Source organism: Chiloscyllium plagiosum, unplaced genomic scaffold (assembly GCF_037043375.1).
Source record: "Chiloscyllium plagiosum isolate Xiang-an unplaced genomic scaffold, Cpla_swu_hap1 HiC_scaffold_10, whole genome shotgun sequence".
NCBI classification, from domain to species: Eukaryota; Metazoa; Chordata; class Chondrichthyes; order Orectolobiformes; family Hemiscylliidae; genus Chiloscyllium; species Chiloscyllium plagiosum.
Window position 1 is genome coordinate 68,016,711 of NW_028270148.1, and position 25,096 is coordinate 68,041,806.

General features: G+C 39.5%; 1 protein-coding gene and 1 pseudogene across 2 annotated transcripts in view; one reads left to right on the top strand and one right to left on the bottom strand.

Annotated features, from left to right (window-relative positions):
* pus10 (pseudouridine synthase 10) overlaps positions 1 to 25,096 on the bottom strand; it is a 77,728-nt gene that overhangs the window by 16,376 nt on the left and 36,256 nt on the right. For both annotated transcript variants that reach the window (XR_015758462.1, XM_043696059.2), the window contains exons 6-12: positions 21,757 to 21,868; positions 21,271 to 21,332; positions 17,974 to 18,019; positions 13,775 to 13,839; positions 11,684 to 11,769; positions 7,402 to 7,527; positions 6,038 to 6,094 (exon numbers count right to left, since the gene is read on the bottom strand). Coding sequence is in view for 1 of the 2 variants with exons in the window: in XM_043696059.2 (XP_043551994.1) it covers positions 6,038 to 6,094; positions 7,402 to 7,527; positions 11,684 to 11,769; positions 13,775 to 13,839; positions 17,974 to 18,019; positions 21,271 to 21,332; positions 21,757 to 21,868 (554 nt within the window). In the remaining variant the exon portion in view is untranslated. The remainder of the gene's footprint in view (positions 1 to 6,037; positions 6,095 to 7,401; positions 7,528 to 11,683; positions 11,770 to 13,774; positions 13,840 to 17,973; positions 18,020 to 21,270; positions 21,333 to 21,756; positions 21,869 to 25,096) is intronic.
* On the top strand, positions 8,278 to 8,442 carry LOC148148977 (ATP synthase F(1) complex subunit epsilon, mitochondrial pseudogene; annotated as a pseudogene).

Here is a 25,096-nt window from a genome sequence, read left to right on the forward strand (position 1 = left end):
GAACTAGAAAGTGGCTAATGTTGTGTCTTTATTCAAGAAAGGCTGTCAGTAGATGCCTGGAAACTATAGATCGGTGAATCTGATGTCAGTGATAAGTTATTGGTAGGGATTCCGAGACACAGGATTTGTCAGCATTTGGAGAAGCAAGACTGATCAGGAATACTTAACATGACTTTGTGTCAAACCTGATTGACGTTTTGAGGGCAGAGGGGTAGAGTTGTCTACATGGACCTTTGACAAGGTTCCGCATGGTAAACTGATTAGTAAAGTTAGATCACATGGAATTCAGGGAGGGCTTAGCAATTGCATACAAAATTGGCTTGATGATAGGAGACAGAGTGTGATAGTGGAGGGCTGTTTTTTGGACTGGAAATCTGTGACCAGCAGTATCCCCACAGGGTCCACTGTTGATTGTCATTTATATAAAAGATCTGAATGAGAATTTAGGAGGTATGATTAGTAAGTTTGCAGATAACACCAAAACTGGTGGTATACTTGACAGTGAAGAAGGTTATCTAGGATTAGAAAGTGATCTTGATCAATTGGGCTAATGGACTGATGTGTGACAGATGGAGTTTAATTTGGATAACTGCGAGGTGTTGCATTTTGGTAAGAAAAACAAAAGCAGGAATTACACAGTTAATGGTAGGCCCTGGGTAGTGATGTCAAACTAAGAAAGTTAGGGGTTTAGGTACATTGTTCTTTTAAAGTCATGTCACAGGCAGACAAGGTGCTTTAAGAAGGTGTTTAGCACACTTGCTTTCATTGCTCAGACCATTAAGTTTAGGAATTGGGATGTCATTTTGACTTTGCACAGGACATCGATGAGGCCTCTTCTGGAGTACTGTGTTCAGCTCTGGTTGCTCTGCAATGGGAAGGGTATTAAGTTGGAGAGTATTCAAAAAAGATTTACCAGAGAGTTGCCAGGATTTGAGGGTTTAAGTTATAAGAAGAAGCTGGAAATACTTGGAATTTTTTCACTGGAGCGTAGGAGGTTGAGGGGTGACCTTATAGAGGTATATAAAATCATAAGAAGCATAGATAAGGTGAATAGCAAAAGGTCTTTTCCCTTTCCTCTAGTTCAAAACTAGAGGGTATAATTTTAAGGTGAGAGGAGAAAGATTTAAAAGGGACCTGAGGGGCTACCTTTTCACAGAGAGTGGTTCATATGTGGCGTGAACTGCCAGTGGAAGTGGAAGATGCTGGTACAGTTACAACATTTAAATGACATTTGGACAGATATGAGAATTTAGAAAAATTTAGAGGAATATGGATCAAATGCTGGAAAGTGGGATTAGTTTAGTTTTGGGAAATTTGGTTAGCATGGATGAGTTGGACCAAAGGTTCTGTTTCCGTGCTGTATGACTCTAAAGTTCAAAAGTGTAGATTTAGTTTTATTTTTTCTTCAGCCTTTAGTTCATTAACACATCAAGTCATTACATATAATTGCAGAAACAGGAGTACGACACTTAATTCACTGGACCTGAACAAAATGGGCCATGGTATAATTTCTGGCAGAATCGAGTCAGAAGTCCAGCAAGGCCTATCTCAACATTGGAAACAACTTGCTGCACCTTTCGTGTATTTGTCAGGCAGTGAGAAGAGTTTCTCACTGGATACAGCAGCATGGTGGCTCAGTGGTTAGCACTGTTGCCTCACAATGCCAAGGATCTGCATTCAATTCCAGTCTTGAGTGACTGTCTGTATGGAGTTTGCACATTCTCCCAATATCTGTGTGGGTCTCTGCCAGGTTTCCTCCCAGATTAGGTGGATTAACCATGGTAACTGCATGGTTATGGTGATAGGGTGGAGAGCCAGGTCTGGGTGGGATGCTATTTGGCGGTCGATGCAGACTCAATGGGCCAAACAGTCTCTTTCCAGACTGTAGAGATTCTATAATTCTAGCAGTGAGTTACCAATTAAGATAAATTATAACTTATTAACACCTATCTTACCTCATTAAAACTCAGCTTCCTTTATTACTAAACAAGCTCGACATTGAGAATTCTGGTATTGGAAGTCAGAGTGACATCAGCTTGCTGCTTGCTCCAAAGGACCTCCATATTGGACACCAGGCACTACTCGCCATATGTACCCTATAATCATGTACGTTAGAATGTGACATATGTCAACCTCTAGGAACTTCAGAGCACATCTCCAAACCATATAAAGGACATTTCTGCACTTCAAAGCTGCACTGGGAACAATTAAAAAAATGCTGTTTTCATCTCCCATGATACTAGTGTCTCTCGCTCAGACTCCAACAAGGCAGAAGGGGTAAAGACTGAAGGCAGGCTGCCTGCCATTCATTGCCTAACCCCTTATGCAGAGAGCATCCTGTAATGTTGCTGCAAGGACAGTGTGCCCAGAGACATATCCCCAGCTCATGGACTGGATGAGGGTGCATGTCTGGCCATTCACTTGCTGTCAATGCACTCACTCACTTTAAGCTACCTGGATACTCACAACATCACAATCTTGCATTGCCTTGCCTTCCTTTTTTAAGCTTTATTCTCTCAGTTAGAGGCTCATAGTTCTGTCCTGCCATGTCATTTAGCACAGTCACAAAGAGAGAGAGAGAGAGAGAGAAAGAGAGGGCAACACAGAGAGCAGGCAGAAACAGTGAATATTAGGGGGTTGGAGTGGATAACAGCAAGTGGGGAAGATGTTGCCACCAATAGAGAGTGGTAGAGCATGAAGCCTTGCTGGAGGTGGTTAGTGGTAGAAAGAGAGTGAGAATGAGGTACCGAAGAGGTGGCTGATTGGTGAAGGATTCTGTCCTTCCTTCTACACGATTGGCCGTTCCTTCAGAGAGCCAGGGGGCGACCTCAGACAAGGTGAGCATGGTCTGGTGTCAAGGATCATCTGCTAGTCCTGGAGTTAGAAAGGTTTGTGCCTGGACAACACCCCACCTAGAAGGGCCTCTGGATTCCTGCCCACAGATTGGGGCACCAAGTGTCTCTCTTCTGCAATGTCTAAGACAGGTATCAGGAACCATGCAAGGCAGCTCTGGACTGACTGTTTGTCCAGGACCACAACTGCCTTTTAAAGATGGCACGGCAGCGGGTTGGTGGGGGGGGGGGGGGGGGGGGGGGAGATATGCCAATCAATTCCAAGACATCCTGGCAGTGGCAACTTCATAGAATTATAGAATTACTACAGTACAGAAGCAGGCCATTTAGCCCAAGAGTCCACACCAACCCTCTGAACTGCATCCCACTCAGACCCATCTCCCTATCCTATCCCTGTAACCCATGGCTATTCCACCTAATATGCACCTGTCTGGATTTTATGGACAATTTAGCATGGCCAATCCACCTAACTTCAAAATCTTTGGACTGTGGGAGGAAACTGGAGCACCCAGCAGAAACCCACACAGACATTGGGACAATATGCAAACTTCACAGCCACCCAAGGGTGGATCCTTGTCATTGTGAGGCAGCAGTGCTAACCACTGAGCCACCATGCCGTCAAGTTCTTCCAGTCCAGTAACGGCACATGGTAAGATGACAGAAACACCCTTGGGCAGGTAGATAGCTAATGAGGTGTGTTTAAGATACGGTGAGAAAATTCGCTAGGCCTCAGTGAAAAACCCACAAAAAAAACTTGATGCAACTGGCATTTAGCCAAACAAATGTTAAGGTTTGGCCTATTGTGATTAACTATAAACTGTGTCTTAGCTGCACTTCTGCTTTTTATTTTCTCATTCTGACTGTCTGGTTTGCTCAAGGATGTTTCCTACTTTGACAGCAGGCCAATCTGCCTTGTGGTATGTATCCCCCTCAGTACATGAGAACTATCCATCAGAACATAGAAACAAGAGCAAATTTAAACCTTGCAGCCCCTCAAACCTGCTCAGTCATTCAACAAAATTATGGTTCATCTGATCTTGCCTCAATTTTATTTTCCCACCTGTCCCCCATAGCATTTGTGATTCTTTCTGGTGCCCTATGTCATTTCAATAAGATCCAGTTTCCCAATCCAACCACCCACTTCTTCAACAGGTGCATTCAAACCTTTGCATATAAAAGTTGTTTTATTTCTTTTCAATTTACAAAGGAGTGTTTTAGGATTAGTGGGGTTATACTTGTACTAAGTGCTAAAAGTCTTTGAATTTGTACAATAAATAGATAGTTTTAGAGTGTTGCTGCTTAGGTTTCAGCAACAGACCACTCCATTTAAACTAAAATAAATAAAAATATGATCTACAAATCCAGATTCCTGACTGGAATCTGACTTGTCTGGTACTAACATCAGCTGGGATCACAAGTTCAACTGCTTTGTTTCGAATGTTAAATGCATTCAGATATTGAAATTTTAGTTTTACCCTTTTACTTTCTTTGTAAATTCTAGTCTCATTTGTTGTCCGACTTGCATTCATACTCTCCATTCTATCCTGTTACAATCTATTTATCATATACTGCATCAACATCTTTCTCTTTGATTTTGGCTCTTCTTTGATTTACCACCTCTTCCCTAATTTGATCTCTTGTTCCCACTGTTCAGTTTAAAACTCTCTCTCAGATCCCTAGTTCTTCAGTTGGCAAGAACACAAGCTCCAGCATGGTTCAGACATTGTCCCCTCAGTACAGACTCCATTTTCCCTGGCCTGATGCCAGAGGCCTGTGGACTGGAACTGACTTCTTTAATAGTTGAGCCACACATTCATCTCTCTGATCTGATTTCCCATACCCAACTTGCACTTGGCTCAGGTAATAAGACAGAGATTCTGAACTTTTGAGGTTCTGCCTCTTATTTGGCACCTAGTCCTCATACTGACTATGCAGACTCTTCGTGTTGTCCTGACTATGTTGTTGGCACCTAGATCGACTATGATGATTTGATCCTCCCCTGCCCATTCCAAATTCTTCTCCAGCTCTGAGCAGACATCTTGAAATCTAGCCCCAGCCAGCCAACACAGCTATCTGGAATCTCAGTCTTTGCCTCCTTACTGTACTGTACTGCTTCTTCCACATTCCTACTTACTCCACACCCTTGAGTAGCTTCTTGTGCCATGGTCAGTCAGTGCATCACCCCTACAGCCCTTACTCTCAGCATAATGAGCTGAAAGAACCTCAAGCCTGCCGGACTCATGCACTCCTGCCCTGTGTCCCTTTATCTGCCTCACCCACAGTCATACTCTCCTGTCCCTGAATACTGACCAAGCCAGGTGATCCAACTCCAAGAGGTGCAACTCTCTCCTGGTAAAAATGATCCGGGTGACCTGCCGATTCCTGCTGTATTACAGGGTCTATTGTTCAGTGACCAGTCATCAAGTCTGAGCTCAAACTGCACAAACTTCAATCACTAGCTGCAGACCAATTTGCTCCAGATCAAACTGGTATTTAGGAGCTCTCATACATTGTAACTGATGCATCATTTCTCCTGCCATTCTGAGAGTGTTCCATTACCTCAATGAATCTATTCAACTTTACATTTAGATGTGTTATATATTTTGTTAACCCTACAACCAGCTGCTATGCTACTTTGAACCTTAAGAACCTTAACCTCTTACCAGATTCTCACTAGTTAACTGGCTTCTTCTTTTTAGTAGAATAATAAATTACTGGAGGGTGAAAGGGTTTAGGCAATAGCAAAAGAACACCCCTTTCCTTCCTCCACTTAACTGCCTGAATCACTTAGCTCCTGCACTCTATCCATTTGCCAAATTGCATTAACTTGGTTAGTTTTATAGGCCCCCATCATAAAAAGGTGGATCTGACTCACTTAATGAGAAATTCTGGTTTCACCTCTTAAATTCTTAATTAAGCAGCCCTTTAATTGAAATCCTCTGGGAAAAAACCCTGTTTAAGTCTTGCATCTGCAGAATTTAAAATGTAGGTTTCAGTTTAACAGCAATTACAAATTCCTGTTGTTTTAACATATTTCTGTGTGCTAAAACAGGCATCATTATAATGAATGCTGATTTAAAAATAATAATTTCTGAAACAGGATACATATTTAAACTTAAAATCACAGTCCAAACCAACACGGTGGTTCATTTAAAATAAGACACAAGAAGCTGAAACATAATTACCATTTCCCAAGGCTCTGACATCAACATCTTCTCTTCCTGAAGAGGAAAAGTTTAAACCTGCAGGTATAAAAGATGCTCTTTGGATCACAAAACTATACAAATTAATATTTTCGGTGTTAAATAATAATAATATTTATTATGTTAAGGTTCCCTAATCTGGCTAGATGAATGGCAATATGGACGAGTTGGACCGAAGGGTTTGTTTCTGTGCTGTACATCCCTATGACTCTATAAGCATACTTTTTTTTAAAAAGGACAAACTTAAGATGAATTAAACAGGAGGGGGTAGAAATGAATTCCAAATAATGCTTTTACAATGTAACATTGGCAATCAAACATTTTGAAGCTCATTACTCTGTGGGAAAAGGAGTTCAACATTATTTTGAATTAAATGGCACTTAAAATGGGAACAGATCTTTCACATTTCATTTTCTTTCGCCCTGTAATTCATGGAAAAGTTATGCTGTAAACACAAAAAGAGATTTACAAGACCGCCTCGCTTACTCGAACAGAAGGATTTCTTTTTGTGTTGTCTGCAGTGCTTGTAATCACTTGCTGCCTCCTCAGTAGTCTCTCACATGTGCATACTCAGTGAAGGACTGCAATATTTTGCTGGCTTACGCATAAGACTGCAAGAGTGAGCTAGTTCTTGACTGAGGTTGCATCATATTGAAGTTTAATGGATTTACAGCTAAGAGACACATGGTCAAAAGGATGATCTGGGCTGGTTTTGATCCAGAGGTTGGAGAGGAATTACCCGATTCCCATGACCAGCCATTGGGCTGGGTTTTATATACAATGTCTCAGCACTGGGTTAGAAAGTGTTTAGTTATGGTGGCCTGAGCATTATGAGTGTGAGTGACCTTAATGGGGACTCTCTTCTTTTTCTGTATATGCAAAAATATGTCATAACAACAAAATTAGTCACAGAAGGTGTTGAGATTCCATGTGAACACATCCAGGCAAGCTTGCACAACATGAAACTTCACTGAACTGCAAAATTGCAACAACAGAGATAAGCAATTTTTTTTTTTAAATGAAAACAAACCAGTCATTTCAGATTGTACTAACTTCAGTGAAGCATCAATCATATTCCACTGGCTATAATATTGCCTGACTTTTCTGTTGTAAAGTTTCACATGATATTAAAATTCTTAGTTTTCATACTAAATTCTTCAATATTTAGAAGTCTAGCATTTTAATGTTTTCCATCTTCAGTGTACCATATCACAAAAACTTTAGTTTGGGAGACTAAGACAGACATCACATCACAAGCTTGGATCACAGCAAGTCTTATATTGGCATCTAAAGGCACAGAAATGCAAAAAAGCATTTAAGAATTTTACTTTATTCAAGTAACTTACTATCTACTTTAAACGTTTTTTTCAGCGGCTCTCCTATAAGTTCTTCCACTGAAGACTCCATTTTTCTTTCTCCGTCTATTACCCAAGGAGTCTGTGGTAGATTCCTGGAGAACTTGTTATATCTGCCTAAGAGAAACACAGGTATCCACTTTTCAGACTTCTCACTCTCCACATGTGCATTATTTGACACATTTATGATCAAGCAGACTGTATCACAATTGTTAACAACAGTATGTGTAATGTCGAAGTACAATATTCAAATAAAGCAAGATAAAGGACTTGTCACCTCCTTTTACATAGTACAGTCCTAGATTTTAGAACAGACAGGTGGCCTCCTAACTCAGAACTCGGGACACCACCTCTGCTCTACAAAAGCTCTAAGGCTCAGACAAGAACTTTTTAAAAAATTTACTCTTATTTTTCTCATCAACCTGGTCAGAGAAGTTATTGCATACCTCTGGAGCAGGTGGATCTTGAACCCAGGCCTCTTGATCCAGGGGCAGGAGTACTACCACTTCATAAGATGGTCCATGGCTCAAAGAGAATAGCTCTATTCCTGATGAATATCCTCGGATGCTGCCTGACCTGCTGTGCTTTTCCAGCACCATTCTGATCTAAACTCTGGTTTCCAGCATCTGCAGTCCTCGCGTTTGGCTCAAAGAGAATAGCTGCAGAGTTGATTCAAAGCAGGTGATGCTCGAGTTCAAGTCCAGATGTTGGTAATAGCATCTTTGATATCTTTGGTGTAAAACCATCAAGGGGATATTGGTGGACACCATTTGTTGTTTAATTAGTTGACTGGTTAAATTGGTGGTGGTTTATTTAAAGAAAAACAACTGGACTCATATCTGAGGCAGAGAGGGGACTCAGGGTAAGATGATGCTATTCTAGAGACAGATGGGTCTTAGTTACATTCAGTACTCTCAAATCTGTGCACAAGCTAACAGAACTGTTTTAAAACTCCAGTTCCAAGCAGAGGCCAAGAAAGCAGCACATATAAATGTCAAAGTCAACAAGCCAAACAAAACAAAAATGATCTGAACAACTTCCGCTCACCTGAAATTCTAATGGTGAGAACTCTTTGATCCATCATTCTGAAACATTGATTGATGAATCCATTTGAAGGCCATATCTGCAGAAATGGCCAAATGCTAACTAAAATAGATACTATTTTATAGAAAACAGCTGGGCTGTTGGTCTGGCTAAAGTAGCTATTAATAGGTACAGGCACTAGCCCATGGAGAAGATCAATGGTCTTGATTGCCTGTCCCACTTCTGCACCTATGTTCACTCCTGGTGTCCTTGACGAGGAAGCATGCAATGTCTACCAACACCTTTGAGGCATTTAGGGAGAGGTGGGCACTGTAAGGGCTGGGGTCCATTATTTCCCCTTCCAATCCCATTCTGATTTAATCAGAAGTCACATGACACCAGGTTATAGTCCAACTGGTTTATTTGAAATCACAAGCTTTTGGAGAGCTCCACAAAAGCTTGTAATTTCAAATAAACCAGTTGGACTATAACCTGGTGTTGTGAAATTTCTGACTTTGTCCACCCCAGCCCAACACTGGCACCTCCACATTTTGATTTAGCCTCTCCTCTTTCTTTACCCATTCCCTTTGCTTTGTTGTTGCACTGTCCCAGTGGGTAGCACTTATTAATTGGTCCTTTAACTGGTTAGATGGGTGATTTGGTGGTAGAATTTTTTTTTTAAAATGTAGAGCTGGGTTCAGGTCCATTTTGGCACATCTCTAAATTTGGGTCAAAGGATCCCAGATCATGCCCCACCAATTCCAGAGGTGTGTCATAAAACATCTGGACAGGTTGATTAAAAATATCTTTGTTAAAAAAAAAAAAGAGGGCTGGGTTCATTCCCCTTCCCCCTTCTCTTGTCTTCCCATTTTTTTGATCTTGGATATTGTTGCACTGGCTCTTCTTGATTATTTGGGTGAATTAGCAATGAGTATCAAAGAAGTTGGGTTCATTGGAGTTCTTGTGGCACCGTTGTAGTGTCCCTACTGTGAGCTGAAAGGCCTGAGTTTAACTCCCATCTGTTCCAGAGATGTGTCGTAACATGTGTGAACAGGTTGATTAAAAATAAAAATAAAAAAATGTTGGGTTCTTGTGTGGCCAGAAGGACCAGGCTCTAGTCCCACCTGTGCTGTTAAAGGATGCCAGTGTTATGCACAAAGAACGTGAAACCATTTTAGAATAGATCACATTGTAGCATGCTATATGCATTCAATACTTAAAGACACCACCATGCCCAGTTGTATATGCTTGTTTTGCCCAGGCATTAAATTAAGTAGTAGGTATGGACCTGAAGATGTGGGACAAAGATCAGAATATTTATCTATAATTTTGTAGAATATGGTGACCAGATTTAGCAAATTCACTGTAATAATAAGGATAGATGAATGATAATGGACAAAGTCATGGAAAAATTGTCTTGTGTCAGCAACAAAGTCTTAAAGGATAATGGAGGTAATGTGCGAGTGACAAGTTTGGGACATGCATAAGAACTTAAACATTTCAGTAATGCATACCGCTACAGAGAACTCTGTTCAGCAATAGTTCATGTCAAAGAAGACTATGCAATAATTCATTAGATGTCGCGCAAAATACTGGCATATCAGCTGAACTGTAAATTATAAACTGCACTGGCATAGGCAGTAAATGAAAAAAAATTCTTTCAGATGCTTGGGAGGTACAGCCCAACCCAATCAAGATATGGTTGGAATTTAAAATTACCTTCAGTACTGCACAATAATATTCCAGCACTAGAAGGAATAACAATCAGCCTGAGTTTTATTTTAAACACGTTAGACACTGGTAGAAAAAAAACATTCATTAAAGCCGAGGCACCACAGAAAGTTAGAGCTCTGAGATATTGCAGACAGTCCAGGGAGATTTCAGATCTAGTGACACGGTTTATTACAAGATAGAACACAGGGAGTGGAAAGGGCCAGGAAACGTTAATGACATGATGGGAAAGCTTTCATAACATGGGAATCAGATTATAAAGCTGTGTTCCTCACAGGTAGTGGGGCTGAGGTGTGAATTTTCAAATTCAGAATGTGGGAGAAGGGGTTGCTAATGAAGCACCATGTAATTTGCATAGCCATGAGTTCTACAAATTGGAAACAGAGAGGAAGACTTAAGAGGTAAAAACAATGACTGCAGATGCTGGAAACCAGGTGCTGGAAGAGCACAGCAGTTCAGGCAGCATCCAAGAGACTTAAGAGCTTGGGAAATATTATAGCCTGATTGTGAAGAACATGAGAAAATATCTTTTTGGGATCATTTGCCGAAATACGTTCATGAATATCAGCCAGAGTCAGATGACTGGGCAGTGGCCACAATAGTGGGATATGCAGACAAGCCTAAAGGAAAATGCAAGAACTTCTAAATGTCCAAGATTAGCAACAAGTAGTAAGGGCCATTGATAGGCAAAAGGATTTACAAGACTGGAGGAGCAGAAAATGCATTTATAGTACTGATTCAGGAAGTACAATTAAGAGGAAAAGGTCAAGTACAGCTGAGAAGATTTCTAGTAAACATGCTGATGGGAGAAATGCAGAGAGATCTCAACATGAGAAAACAGTCCACAGTCTGACAAGGAAACTGGGTAGCAAGGATAATGGAGAGCCTTCCTGGACAGATAAAAGCAGAAGTCCCAATGATTAAGAAGTGTTTATGGCTACTAGTAGAATGGAAAGAATCGGGTGACTAAATAAGGCTAAACTAAACGGATGGAATTTTACATCTGGAAGTTGACAGTAGTGGTCGACCTGTTTTGTCTCACTGGTGGATCTCTTCTATACAGAATCTCACCATGGCAGATGGTAACGTCTGAATTCAATAAAAATTTGGATTAAAAGCCAGCCTCAAAGGGACCACGTCAACTGGCATAAAACCCAACTGTTTACATTATGAAAGGAAATCTGTTATTCTTACCTGGAATGGCATACGTGTGACTCCAGACCCACAACAATATGGTTGACCCTTAACTACTCTCTTTGCAATTAGGGACAGGCAATAAATGATGACCTATCCAGTCATACCTATATCCTATGAACGAATATATTTGAAAGAAAATTGTCTGGGGGCACAGCAACAGCAATTTAAATGCTATGGTAGGCCAATTTTCTCAAGTTAAAACTGGTTAGCAGCACTGAAATGAGTACATATGTCCGATGACGCCAGTATAGTATTTTAAACACTGATTTGCAAAAGTCAACCAGAACAGGGAATTTAAAAATTAATTGTTATAATGTCTTACCTGCCACATAGATTGAATCGTGAGTGCACTGAATTTCCTGAATAACACAGGAGCTTTTAGGTCGTTCAAGCTGATGAGGAAACTGTCTGTCAAAGATCAAAGCACAATGAATGCGAGATTTAAAAGACGCATCAATATTTCATTAGAACACATACATTATAATTCACATCTATAAATTACTTTTAAAAACAATTTCAACTATCAGATCTCACCCATAAAATGCATCTTTTCTTCACATCTAATTCTGACCTCTTGAGCAACCTTGATTTTAATCACTTCATGACTGGTGACCGTGCTTTCAGTGCCTAAGCTCTAGAATTTCCTCCTGTCCTCTGCATGTCACTTTCCTCCTGTAAGACATTCCTTAAAATCTCTTCCTGATCAAGCCGTTGATTATCTGATTTAATATCTTTTAATGTGGCTCAGTATCATGTTTTGTTTAATAATGCTGAGAAGCACATTGGGTTGTTTTCACTACATTAAAAGCGTGAGATACAAGCTATTGCTGACAGTGTGTCTTGGAGGAGGGACTTGAAACTAGAACCGTATGACTCAGAAGCAAAAGATGCTACCATCTGATGATACCAACTTAGACAAGGGAGCCTTCGAAACGTCCACCTGCTTCCTCAACAGAGGATTCCCCAACAACGTAATTGACAGGGTCCTTAGCCAAATCTAACCGATCTCACAAACTTCAGCCCTCACTCCCTCTCCTCCCTCCCACAACAGTGATAGGGTCCCTCTTGTCCTCAACTACCATCCACATCCATAGTATAAATAGCCGCCATTTCTGTCATCTCCAGTGAGATGCCACCACCAGATATATATTCTCCTCTCCTTCAGCTTTCTGCAGGGACTGTTCCCTCCAAGATACCCTGGTCCACTTCTCTTGCACTTCTAGCACAGGCCTACGGCACCTTCCCCCTGCAATTAGTGTGTAACACCTGCCTGCTTACTTCCTCCCTCCTCAGTAGCCAAGAACTCACACATACCTTCCAGGTGAAGCAGCGCTTTACCTGCGCTTCACTCAATCTAGTCTACTACACACTGCTCACAATGTGATCTCCTCTACATTGGGGAAATGAAGTATAGATTGGGTGATTGCTTTGCAGAACATCTATGTCCTATCTGCAGAAAAAAAAAGACCCTGAGTTTCACCTCCACTTCAACACACCATCATGTTCCAAGGCCGACATCTGTGTCTCAGGCTTACTGCAGTGCTTTAGTAAAGGTCAGCGCAAGCAGGAAGAACAGTATCTCACTTTCCATTTGGGAACTCTATAGCCTTCTGGAATCAAGACTGAGTCCAACAATGTTAAGGCTGAAAGCACTTTCTCCCATGTCCTTACCCCAACTCCCACGCCTTGTCATCTCTTGACTGCTACCACACACAACACATTGTTGCCTACTAATAGTCCCCATTTGCAGTTAATCATTCACCTAGGCTGATCTTTGTCTGACTTACCGTTGTTCTCTCTCTTTGGCTCTGTCTCTACCTGCTGTGTACTGCCCCCTACTCCCCACCCCATCTTCTGCATAAATACCAACCTTTTCCTGGTTCTGAAGAAGGGTTGCTAACTCTGAAACATTAACTCTGATTTCTCTCCACAGATGCTACCACACCTGCTCAGGTTTCCAGCAATTTTTGATTTTGTTTCAGTTCATCCAAGACTCAATGCCAGATAAAGCAGCTGAATGAACAGAATAATAACACAGTGACTCTGACCAAGTCCTGCATGTATACAGCAGGAAATGGGTTGCAACCCCGTAGAAGGCTATTGATGAAATTCTTATGACCTTTTATTGAACTTCACTTCTGCAATTTTGATTTCTAGCCCATCATTAATTTCAAGCCCGTAATCTATTTCATAGACCTTGTGCTCCAAATTTTGATTCCATCAATTAGAATTCTACATCATTCAAATTATTTGTGCTTGTATGTGTACTTTTCCTTGTGTCCGGGGTTTTCCTCAGAATATAACCCAATATACATCATGAATTTATCTCTGTAACAATTATGTACAGAAACTGTCCATTTACTAAGAAATACATAAAGTACGTTTGGGGGAAAAGAAACTAATCTGCACTCACTGAAGGAAGTCACCATCTTTTATCTTCTCCAAAGCTTTCACCACTGCCATTCTAGTGAATATGGACTGAAAAGAGAAACATCCGTTATAATTGGTTCTTAGAACTGTAGGTGTGTGTCCAGGATGTGGCAAGATTCATTACATCATATGTTCACTTTACAGCAGAACATTACTAACAAATCAAATTACTTAGCAATCAAGTCCAATTTACGTTTAGCCTCTAATCCACAGAAATAATTTGTTTGGACTTTCAGGCAATCTCTGTGGCATTCTTAATATACTGCATCACACAAGGTTCCACTACAACCTCCAAAGAGAGACTGTTCCCACAGGGAGCATAATTCCTACATCATGAGCATGCATGTACCATACACATTTGTAACACCAACAAATTTTCTACTTCACTGCATACGATTCACACAAATGGAGCTGAAAGTTGAAAAGATCAAGAAGTAGAGGTCAGGTATATTTTAATAACCAGCATCCTCTTCTCCTTCTTTCCAGTTTCACTCTCCCTTTATCCCAACCTCAACTCCAGAATCAATTCATCCATCACTGCTGGCCTACCGTCTGATCTGTTTTTTCCACCCTGTTGATTTGTGATACATACACTACCAAATCACTGAAATCACCCATTTTCTAAACTTAATCTTTTGCCTGAGAGTCCTCTTTTTCTTTACCTAGTTTTGAAAAATAATGGAAAAAAAAAGTAAGTTCCAGAACTGGGCACACAAAATAAATTTCTAATGTGACCACTACTTGAACCCCACTGCAATAAAATGGAACTCACCTTCCAAACGATCTCTCACTGTAGATGAGCTCCACTGGTAAAATGCCATTTGGGAGCTCATCTTAGAGTCATAGAGATGTACAGCACGGAACCAGACCTTCGGTGCAACTTGTCCATGCTGAGCAGAGATCCTAAATTAATCTAGTCCCACTTGCCAGCACTTGGCCCAAGTACCTCTAAATGCTTCTATTCATATACCCATTCAGATGCCTTTTAAATGTTGTAATTGTACCAGCCTTCACCACTTCCTCTGGTAGCTCATTCCATACACACACCACCCTCTCAGTGAAAAAGTTGTCCCTTAGGTCTCTTTTATATCTTTTTCATCTCACCCTAAATGTAGGCTCTCTAGCTCTGGAACCCCCCTCCAACCCAGGCGAAAAAATCCTTGTCTATATACCCTATTCATGCCACTCATGATTTTGTAAACCTCTAGAAGGTCACCCCTCAGCCCTCGACACTCCAGGGAAAACACCCCCAGCCTATTCAGCCTCTCCCTATGGCTCAAACCCTCCAATCCCAGCAACATCCTTGTAAATCTGCCCTGAACCCTTTCAAAGTTTCACAACATCCTTCCAAGAGGAGGGAGACTAGAACTGCACACAATATTCCTCCCACAGAATACACAATGTTTTCATATCTTTCTCAACTTGTTACTCCAAGCCAAAATAATTCTTTCTGGAATTGTCTCACCCATTGTTCATCACTAAAACTGACCATTTCCACTCTGTAACTTTGCCGAACTCAATCCATCATCGTTCAACTGCTACAGAAAACTTCTCCATGCTTTTGTCACTTCTAGGCTTGACCATTTGGATGTGCCCAAGACTAGTCATCCATTTTCCATCCTCCATAAATCTGTGCCCATTCCAAATTTTGTGACCCTTAGCCTAACTTGCAAGAAAGTCATTATTCTGGTGACTGCTGACCTACACTGGCTCCTTGCAAGGCAATTTCTTAATTTTAGCATTCTCATCCATACCTTCAAAGGCCAACCATAACTAAGTAACCTCCTCAGCCTCAAAAACCTCTACACTCCTCTAATTTTGATATTTTGAGCATCAAGGTTTTTTAAATCACTCCAGCAGTGACAGCAGTCCCTGGACCTGGACCATAAGCTTTGGAGAATCCTTCCTCAAACTCTCCCTTTTCTCTTCTCTCTCTTCCACTGTGGAGCTCTGTAATATCTATTTCTCACCTATTCTAAAGTCTCCTTTTCACACGTAATGTCAACTTTTGTTCAATAACCTCCTCTGAAATCTTGAGATGTTTTATCGCCTTAAAAATGTAAAGTTGTCTTTCACCCAAGACATGTTATTTTCAGAAAACTTCAACACAGCAAGTTGAACATCACTAATAAAGTGACTAAAATTACTCACTCAAATAATGCAATAGCTTCAAATCAATTGGAGTCCAAACAAAATTTCATTGCAATCAGTTAGCCTCGACACATTCCGACATCTTCTCACTCCACTAGCCTGTTGCAACAATGTTAGGGATCCACGCTGAAACAAATCTCCTTTCTCTTAGATGTGCAGATTAAATTAATTTACATTCCGAGTTCTTCTTTGTTACTTCAAACTTCCTATTCTTGCCTTTCCTGTTTACCTCTTGAATTATCAAGTTTCGCTACAATGGACAAATAGTAAAAGCTCATTGAGGAACGGCTTTACATAATCCAAACAAAATGAAACTGAATTAAAAATTCTGAATTCCAGGATTGGTTGCAAATAAAGATTTAAAGAGTAATGCTAGATTTTGTTTTAACTTGTCTGAATCTATACCAAATCCTCCTGATTAATGTCAATTAGTCATAGAATGGGCAGTACAGTGACTCAGTGGTTAGCACTGTTGCCTCATAGCACCAGGGACCCGGATTCAATTCTACCTTTGGATGACCGTCTCTGTGGAGTTTGCACACTCTCCCAGTGTCTGTGTGGGTATCCACTGGGTGCTTTAGTTTCCTTCCACAGTCCAAAGATGTTCAGTTGAGGTGGATTGGCCATGTTAAATTGCCCATAGTGTTAAGGATGTATAGGTTAAGTGGATTGGCCACAGGAAATGCAGGGTTACAGGGTTTGGATGGGGGACAGGATGCTCTTCAGAGGGTCGGCATTGACACAGTGGGCCAAATGGCCTGCTTTCACACTGTAGGGATTCTATTAATTATCTTCAGTTACAATGTTCTTCCCCCAGAACAAGCAGGGCAGCTATTTCCAAAAACACTATACCCACAAAAACAAGGGATCTCGAGGATTACATTTTGATTTTCTGGGCTATATTTTCATTCTCTCTAACCTGATTAATTAGGTGACAGAGTCACATTGTTACATCACCTTCTCTATTTACATATAGGATACTTGGACCTACGGACCTACAAAAAACTGAATCATCAATATCCTCAATAACTATTGACTTCATTAAACTTGAAGTCACAAGTCATTAACAAAGTGCTAATTTCTTAAACACCACAGTATTTAATTTGGTACAAAACAACAGGCATAAGTCAACAAAAGTTGAGCATAAAATCACTGACACGTACTTCTGCACACATACAGCTATCAGCCTAAACACATCTTCCACATATTGATAGGATCATAGCTACTGTGTTTCCATTGCATTTCACAAAGCTGGAATATTTCAGGCAGTTACTTCCTTTTATACTGCATCTCACATCTCAATCTCAGATTTAAAGTTAACATCTGAAACAGTGTTCGCCTCAACAGCATCCACTACATTTTCTCCTTAAAGCTCTTAAATGTACGCAGCCATTAGTTGGATGCACCACATTCACTTGCAAGTAATCCATTACCGCAGTGTTTCCATGTCTTTCTAGCTCCTACTTAGCAGACTCCTACTTTGTTAACAGTTATGAAACTGTTCTCCCTTTGATACCTTCCACTCCCTTCCAACCCACCTTGCTGTCTCCCTGCTCCCTCCAAGTCCCCTTGCAGCCTCCTCCTTCCTCCAATATCTGTGGCCCTGCAGGCAGATGCCCGTTTTGGTGTCTACTGGTCCCTACTCCTGCAGGGAGTCATCCCTGCTCCCAGATCTTGGCTTTTGGCCTTGTACTTCTGGCCCTCATTCCCCCACGGATCTCACATTGCCTATACTTCCTTACCTAGCTGCTTGCAGGTTGGCCAGTGGTTGTTTCTCTACTATGTTTGCTGTGGATGAATGGGAACAGTTCCTCACCCTTTCCCTCCACTCTGTTTACAAAACCAGTTTCCCATGATCAGTCAATCCTGTGACTGAATTTGCCTCGGCCATTTGGTGCTTCCAAGGGTTGATTCACCTGCTGCTCTGTGTATTTTGAACGTTGACTAGGATGCTATCTAAACAAAAGTATAACTTACAAAAATCTCTGAAATTAATTTAGGCCAAACATTAAAAATAGCTATACAAAATACCTGCTTGCTTTTTGTTGGTCTAAAGCACTCTCGACATGCAGTGGCCCTAGATTAATAATAAATATCACAATTATGAAAATTCTAACAAGAGCATAACTTTAAAGCTTGGATTTATCATTTCTTCTCTGCAATACTCAAGGCAGCATTATATTTAAAATACTGAATTCTAGTCACACAATCTGAAATGTTCAAGATCAGCAGAATTTTGATTTCAAAAAGGACTTTCCAGTTTCCAGTTTTCTTTTATCTCAAGTTATTCAAATTTCAAACAAGCATGGGTTTGCTGGACATGATTCATTCTGCAGACTGGAGAAGTACAATGGATCACTTCCTTATCCACAGTTAATTATAGCTAAGGAAAACGTAGTACAGAGGATATTTAGGGAAGTGTTATCTAGAGTTATTGATATGCAAGTACACACACCAATAATTGTTGCAGCTCATTTACGCCAATGCCCCTTACATTTTTATTCCCCATTGTGCACAGCCTTTCATTTGGATGTGGAGTCCCTTAAATCTTTTTCCATGGCCATGCACATTTCCCACTCCATTCACAGGGTTTCCAATTTTCACTCGGGCCTTTTAGGAGTATGGAGCTGGTTCAGGTTTCAAACCTGCACCCTATAGTCCAAGCTGGCCAGTTCCACCGTGGCAATAGATGTGTCTACTCCTCTGCAATTTTCATAGAGATGGATCACATTTTTAAAGGGTTGTAGTTTACAGTACAAACAGAGATGTCATGAACCATAATCTGCATGAGGAACCATTTTGAAAGTAAATTTGAGAGGTCCTCCTCACGTCCACTACACTAAGGTATACCCCTCCTTCCACCTATTGTCCATCTTGACACCTATGTCAAGTTCTGAAGATTGTTAGGGATAAATAATAAGTTATAGCATACCAGGGAATATCCATGTTCTAGTAGCCTGTGTTTTCAGGGATTGAAATCCAAATGCTTGACACTTTTATTGGGTTGCAGAGAGGATTGGGAGATAGAGGGAGGCTACAAGGGCAGGAAAGGATCTTTACTTTTTAAAAAAAAAGTAGTACTTTTAAGAGTGTAAAGGTTATGAATGAATTTGTCTATAATTTTGTAAACATATCTACTTGGGGTGGCACAGTGGTTCAGTGTTAGCAACACTGCCTCACAGCGCCAGGGATCCAGGTTCGATTCCAGCCTTTGATAAGGTTCTGCATGGTAGACTATTTAGTAATGTTAGATCACATGGGATTCAGAGTGAGCTGGTTAACTGGATACAAAATTGGCTTGACGGTAGGAGACAGATGGTCGTGGTGGAGGGTTACTTCTTGGATGGGTGCCTATGACCAGCGGTGTTCCGCAGGAATCAGTACTGGGTTTACTTTTATTTGTCATTTATATAAATGACTTGAATGAGAATATAGGAGGTATGGTTAGTAAGTTGGTGGTTGACACCAACATTTTTGACATAGTAAATAGTGAGGAAGGTTATCTAAGATTACAAAGAGATCTTGATCAATTGGGGTAATGTGCTGAGGAGTACCAGATAGAGTTTAATTCGGATAAATGCGAGGTATTGCATTTTGGTGAAACAAGCAAGAGCAGGGCTTATACAATTAATGGTGGGGTCTTGTTGGTATCATAGAACAGAGAGATCTAGGGGACCAGGTACATAAATTTTTGAAATTTGTGTCACAGGTAGACAGAGTGGTTAAGAAGGCATTTAGGACGTTTGCCTCCATTGCTTAGACCTTTAAGTACAGGAGTTGGGATGTCATGTTGAGATTGCACAGGATGTTGGTGTAGCTTCTTCTGTAACACTGTGTAGTTCTGGTCACCCTGCTATAGGAAAAATATTATTTAATTGAAGAGGGTTCAGAAAAGATTTAAGAGGTTGCTGCCTGGAATGGAGGCTTTGAGTTATGAAAATAGGTTGGATATGTTGGGACATTTTTCACTGGAGGGTAGGAAGTTGAGGGATGACCTTATATAGGTTTATAAAATTATGAGGGGCATAGATAAGGTGAATAGTAAGGGTCTTTTCCTGAGCATGGGAGAAACCAAGGGGCATATTTTTAAAACAAGAGGAGAAAGTTTTTTAAAAAAAAAGAGGACATGAAGGACAACTTTTTTTACACAGACAGTGGTTTATATGTGGTATGAACTGCCAGAGGAAGTGATGGATGCAGGTACAGTTACAACATTTAAAAGACATTTAAGTACATGAATAGGAAAGGTTTGGAGAAATATAGGCCAAGCGCAGGCAGGTGGGATTAGTTTAGTTTGAAAAAATGGTCAGCGTGGACTAGTTGAACTGAAGGGATCATTTCTATGCAGTATAACTCTATGATTCTATTGATCCAATTAAGTTAGAGAGAGAGAGAAGAATCATTGACAAAGTAGCAAAATTAAGAAGGCAATTCTCCAAGTCCAAATTGTTTGAACTCAGGTACACTCATGCAAACCATGGAACTGGTAGCAGACACATTATTTTATACGTACATGTGATCTATAGAAGGAGGACTAGTGTTAGAGAAAAAAAGTTGGCAAATGTTATTTTCATGTACAAAATGGGAAATAGAACAAAACTTGTCAACTGTAAATTAAACAACTTAACATAAGTGACGGGAAAAACTAGAAGCTAATATAAGCGTGCACATAAAAATCAGAGAAAAGAGTAAGAAATAATCAGCATGGGCTCCAAAAGGTTAAGAATTCTTTAAAGGATAACAGGAAGTATATAAAAGGAGAACATAGGAAATGCCATATACTTCGATTCTGAAACCCTGTTTGAAAAAATGCCACACAGCAAATTCATGTCAAAAGGTTAGGACATGTAGAATTGAAGACAAGTAAGTGAATGTAAAACAACTGGCTAACAAAAGGAAGTGGAAATCAGGACAAAATAGTAATCATTCAGATTGGAGGAAGTTAGAAAGCAGTGTTTTACAAGTGGTGCTCAGAATATTCTTGTTCATAATTTAAGATAATGATTTGAGTTGTGGGTTGTGACTGCACAAACCCATCTAACATTGGAGACATTGGGCTAAAAACATATCCATTACAGTATATTTTCATAAACGACTTTATTTTTGTCAAGAATGAAAATTGATACAACGAAAAAGTGAAAATCACGTTCGTTTGACAATTCTAGAAACTGTACTGTTACTGTACTGATAACAAAAGAAAACATAATTTATTCATACACATTTCACAAGTGATAATTTGCTATTGGCACTAAGTAAGTTGTATGTAAATAAACTATTAAAATATATTAGTATTCAGCAAATAGGAGAATAATAAATCGGATAACTTACAAAAAGTGGCAATCCCCGTCTGTTTCAGGGTGTGCGAAAACCACACTTAGTTCAAATACGCTCTAGTATTGAAACAAAGGCAGTTTATCCTCCAGTAAATAAACTAATATGGCAATCTTTGTAGGTTAGCTAAAAGTTTCTGCCTGACGAATTCAAGAAAGTAACCAAATACTATAACTATTTATCAAAAAACAAAACCAGCTTACTTCCAATTGAAAAGGATATAATACAAAGTAGTCATGTGTATTCCATCCATTTTTCCTTCAAAATATAGGTGATTCTGAAATATTCTTACGTCAATAAGATTTTATTGCTTAAAAAGACGACCAATTTAGCATTTCAGTAATTCTAATAAAATAATTCTAAAAATAAATCCTACTAATACATTGCACTACACGTTCACATTCTAACATTTTGAACTTTGAAATTGCAATAAAAATAAACATTGCCTAAGATCATCTTGAAACTCTGGATCAAATGCTGTACCTTCCCATCCACAGGCACCCCCAGTTCCTCAGAAAGCAGAGGATGAGTTATCCACTTGTAGACTTCTTTAAGTTGTAAAATATCATCCTTTTTTAAAATGTTCCCTTGTTGTCTGTTAAACAGAAAGAGTTTGATACTTGAAAATCTCCTCCCAGTCTTGCATTATGCAGTGAATGTAAATGACCAGAATAGCATTAGAACTTGGAAAACTGGAATTATATGGCTTCAGAATACAACAACATTAAATATTATTAGTAAAAGAAATTGTGTAAATGTCTTAGGCATAAACTGGAGATTAAAACTAAAGAAAAAATAAATTGCCAGTCTTTACAACATGCAGTAAGCTTGGACTTAAATTTCCACCTCATAACCAAAGAGGAGCTAATGTACTACTTCGACTCAGAAACATTCCAGGTTATAGAGAAAACTACAGCTGGAACTGTTAAAACTGTAGTACTCTCAAGATTTTGTATACAAGCATTCCTGTTACACAAAAACCTTGACAAATAATGATGTATTGTAACACTTTCAATGTCAAAATTACAATGAAAGCTATGCATATTAAATATTCTATCCCTTTCATATGCATAAATTAGACAGTTTTAAAATCAAGTTACAAAGTATTACATGAAAAGAAATTCCCTGGGCTATTTTCACATCTCATTCTACAAACTGGATATGGAAACCACTCTTACTGCTCAAATGAACAATTTAGTTCAAACTTTCAAAAATATAACTAAAGGAAAGCAAAAGTTGGAATCCCAGTTCTGAAGAAAGGTTACTGGACCGAAATGTTAACTCTGCTCTCTCACAACAAATGCTGCTAGTTTTCTGAGTTTCTCCACCAATTTCTGTTTTTGCTGCTATTGTTGTAATCTCACGGTTCAGACAGTTATCCAATTAAGTTTTGCTCTTACTCTGATGTTGTTTTCATTGCAAACCATTTCTTTCACACTTTTTGCACAATGTTGAAATGGAGCGAAAATGGAAAACAAAATACAAATTACTCTGTACATCTCTATGACTCTAATTGTCTTCACATTCTCCAAAAAAGGAAACAGGCTACAGGCACCCCAGTAATGCAATTAACTTTTTAAACAATTATTTCAGTATGAACAAAGTTAGATGTGTACCTGGTTGTAAACAGATCTGAGGATTATAAAAGGTTTCCTTTGAAATGTGTTAGTAAGTAATGTACATTTATTATGTTATATGGTTTGATAGAGGTTTTAGAGATTTACTGAAAACATTGGGGTGAACCTTTTCTGGAGGTTGTATGCAAAGACTAGAGGTCGACTGAGATAGAACTGAATAAACTGAAGAGTAGCACTTCAACATTGGCATCTGTTTAGTTCAGGTTTTGACAGCTGAACATTCTTCACAGAACTAAATCCAGCTCCTTTACTCTAACAGCAGGACCATTGATTGAGTATCTCCTTGGTTTTATATCCTGCTGATGGGATAAAATAAGAAATTTTGTCAACAGTTTGGGTATAGACACAATAAAAATTAAACAAATACCAGTGAAAACAAATGGGCCTGTTAAACTAACTAACTTTTACTTGTTCCACATTTTCTCACTTGATGATTCACTGTCCTGTAATTCCTCGATTTGTTTTGAGTCAGCTTGTTTCTCCATTTCCTTTCAAAAGCCCCAGCTCATAGCTGAAACTAATCTTTGTGGAATCAAGGTAAAGAGTCATGATCTCTTCACAAGACTGCATCATACATGTTTGTTATTGAAAGAGGGAACCAGATTTCCAGTTCTTGAAATTTTATATGTGTCACACCTGACTTCAAACTGCTGTTGGGGAGAATGGTCCAGCTAATGTCAGACTTCAGGGACAATCCATTCCTGAATTCACATTAAAAAGTGACATGATTTTGTCAAATTACCATTAGTAAGATACTAATAGTTCAACACGTTAAAATGAAAAACTCATTCTTCAAAATTTGTTCCCATCTCCAAAATGGACAGTAGTTGTCAAGGATAAATGGTACTAAAATCATTTTAACTTTACATTTTTTGAAGAAGGAAGTACTTAGAATAGGATAAATCAGATGTATAGGAACTTTTTTTAAACCAAAAAAAGGTACATAGAAACACAGGCAATAGGAGCACGAGGCGGCCATTCGGCCCATCAAGCCTGTTCCGCCATTCATCATGATCATGGCTGATCGTCCAACTCAATAGCCAAATCCTGCTTTCTCCCCATAACCTTTGATCCTATTTGCCCTATGTACTTTAACTAGCTGCCTCTTGAATGCATTCAACGTTTTGGTGTCAACTACTTCTCGTGGTAATGAATTCCAAAGGCTCACTACTCTTTAGGTGAAGAAACGCCTCCTCATCTCCATCCTAAAAGGGCCACCTCGAATCCTCAGACTGTGACACAACCACCATTGGGAACATCTAACCTGTCTAGTATGAGATTGCCCCTCAGTCATCTGAATCTCAGCGAAAACAATCCTAACCTAATCAATCACTCATCATATGTCGGTCCTGCCATCCCCAGAATCAGCTTGGTAAACCTTTATTGCACTCCCTCGAGAGCAAGAGCATCCTTTTTCAGAAAAGGAGACCAAAACTGCACACAATATTCAAAGTAGGGAAGATGGAACAGAGAGAAACAGAATGAAAAGGGGGACAAAGTGAGTGGAAACAGAGAAACTACAGCAAAACTAATTACATTCATTAGCATCTTGACGGAACAGGATATTTATCAGTGTTTAACTAAGTTATAAAATGATATTATTGAAAATTACCATGAGTAATTAAATACACAAAATAATTTTTTTTTTAAAAAGTCTTAGAAGAACCCCATTTTAGTGGAGAGTCATGTGGATTTTGTCTGGAATAGTAGAATCTCACCCTTTAGCCTGCTGCATTGAAAGCAAAACATTTATTCAAGGTTGTCTGCTCACCATTCCTCTTCTGCTCCGTCCCTGAGCTAGCTAATAGGTTCAGATCTAAATCAGATTTTTTTTCCTGAATGCTTGCTTAAATTATTCCCTTACAGTTGAGAGTTTCTGTATCACACGCTGCTGATTCTCAATGTTATTAAACCATTATCTAGCCTCTGGAAATGAAAAAGATCAAAATTGCATCCACTCACAGTATCAGTTCTAACAGAGAGCAAGCAGTCATTTTCATGTTAATCATTAGTTGAATAGAGCCAAAACATTTAAAGTTTTACTTCTTCATTTTTAGGCCTATAAAAAGAAATATTGTACTATGACTCATTAAATGCACAGCCATTTGCAAATCTGCTCTGACTATATTGTGGTCATGTCACTCTCAAAGAGTCATACAGCACGGAAACAGACCGTGTGCTCCAAC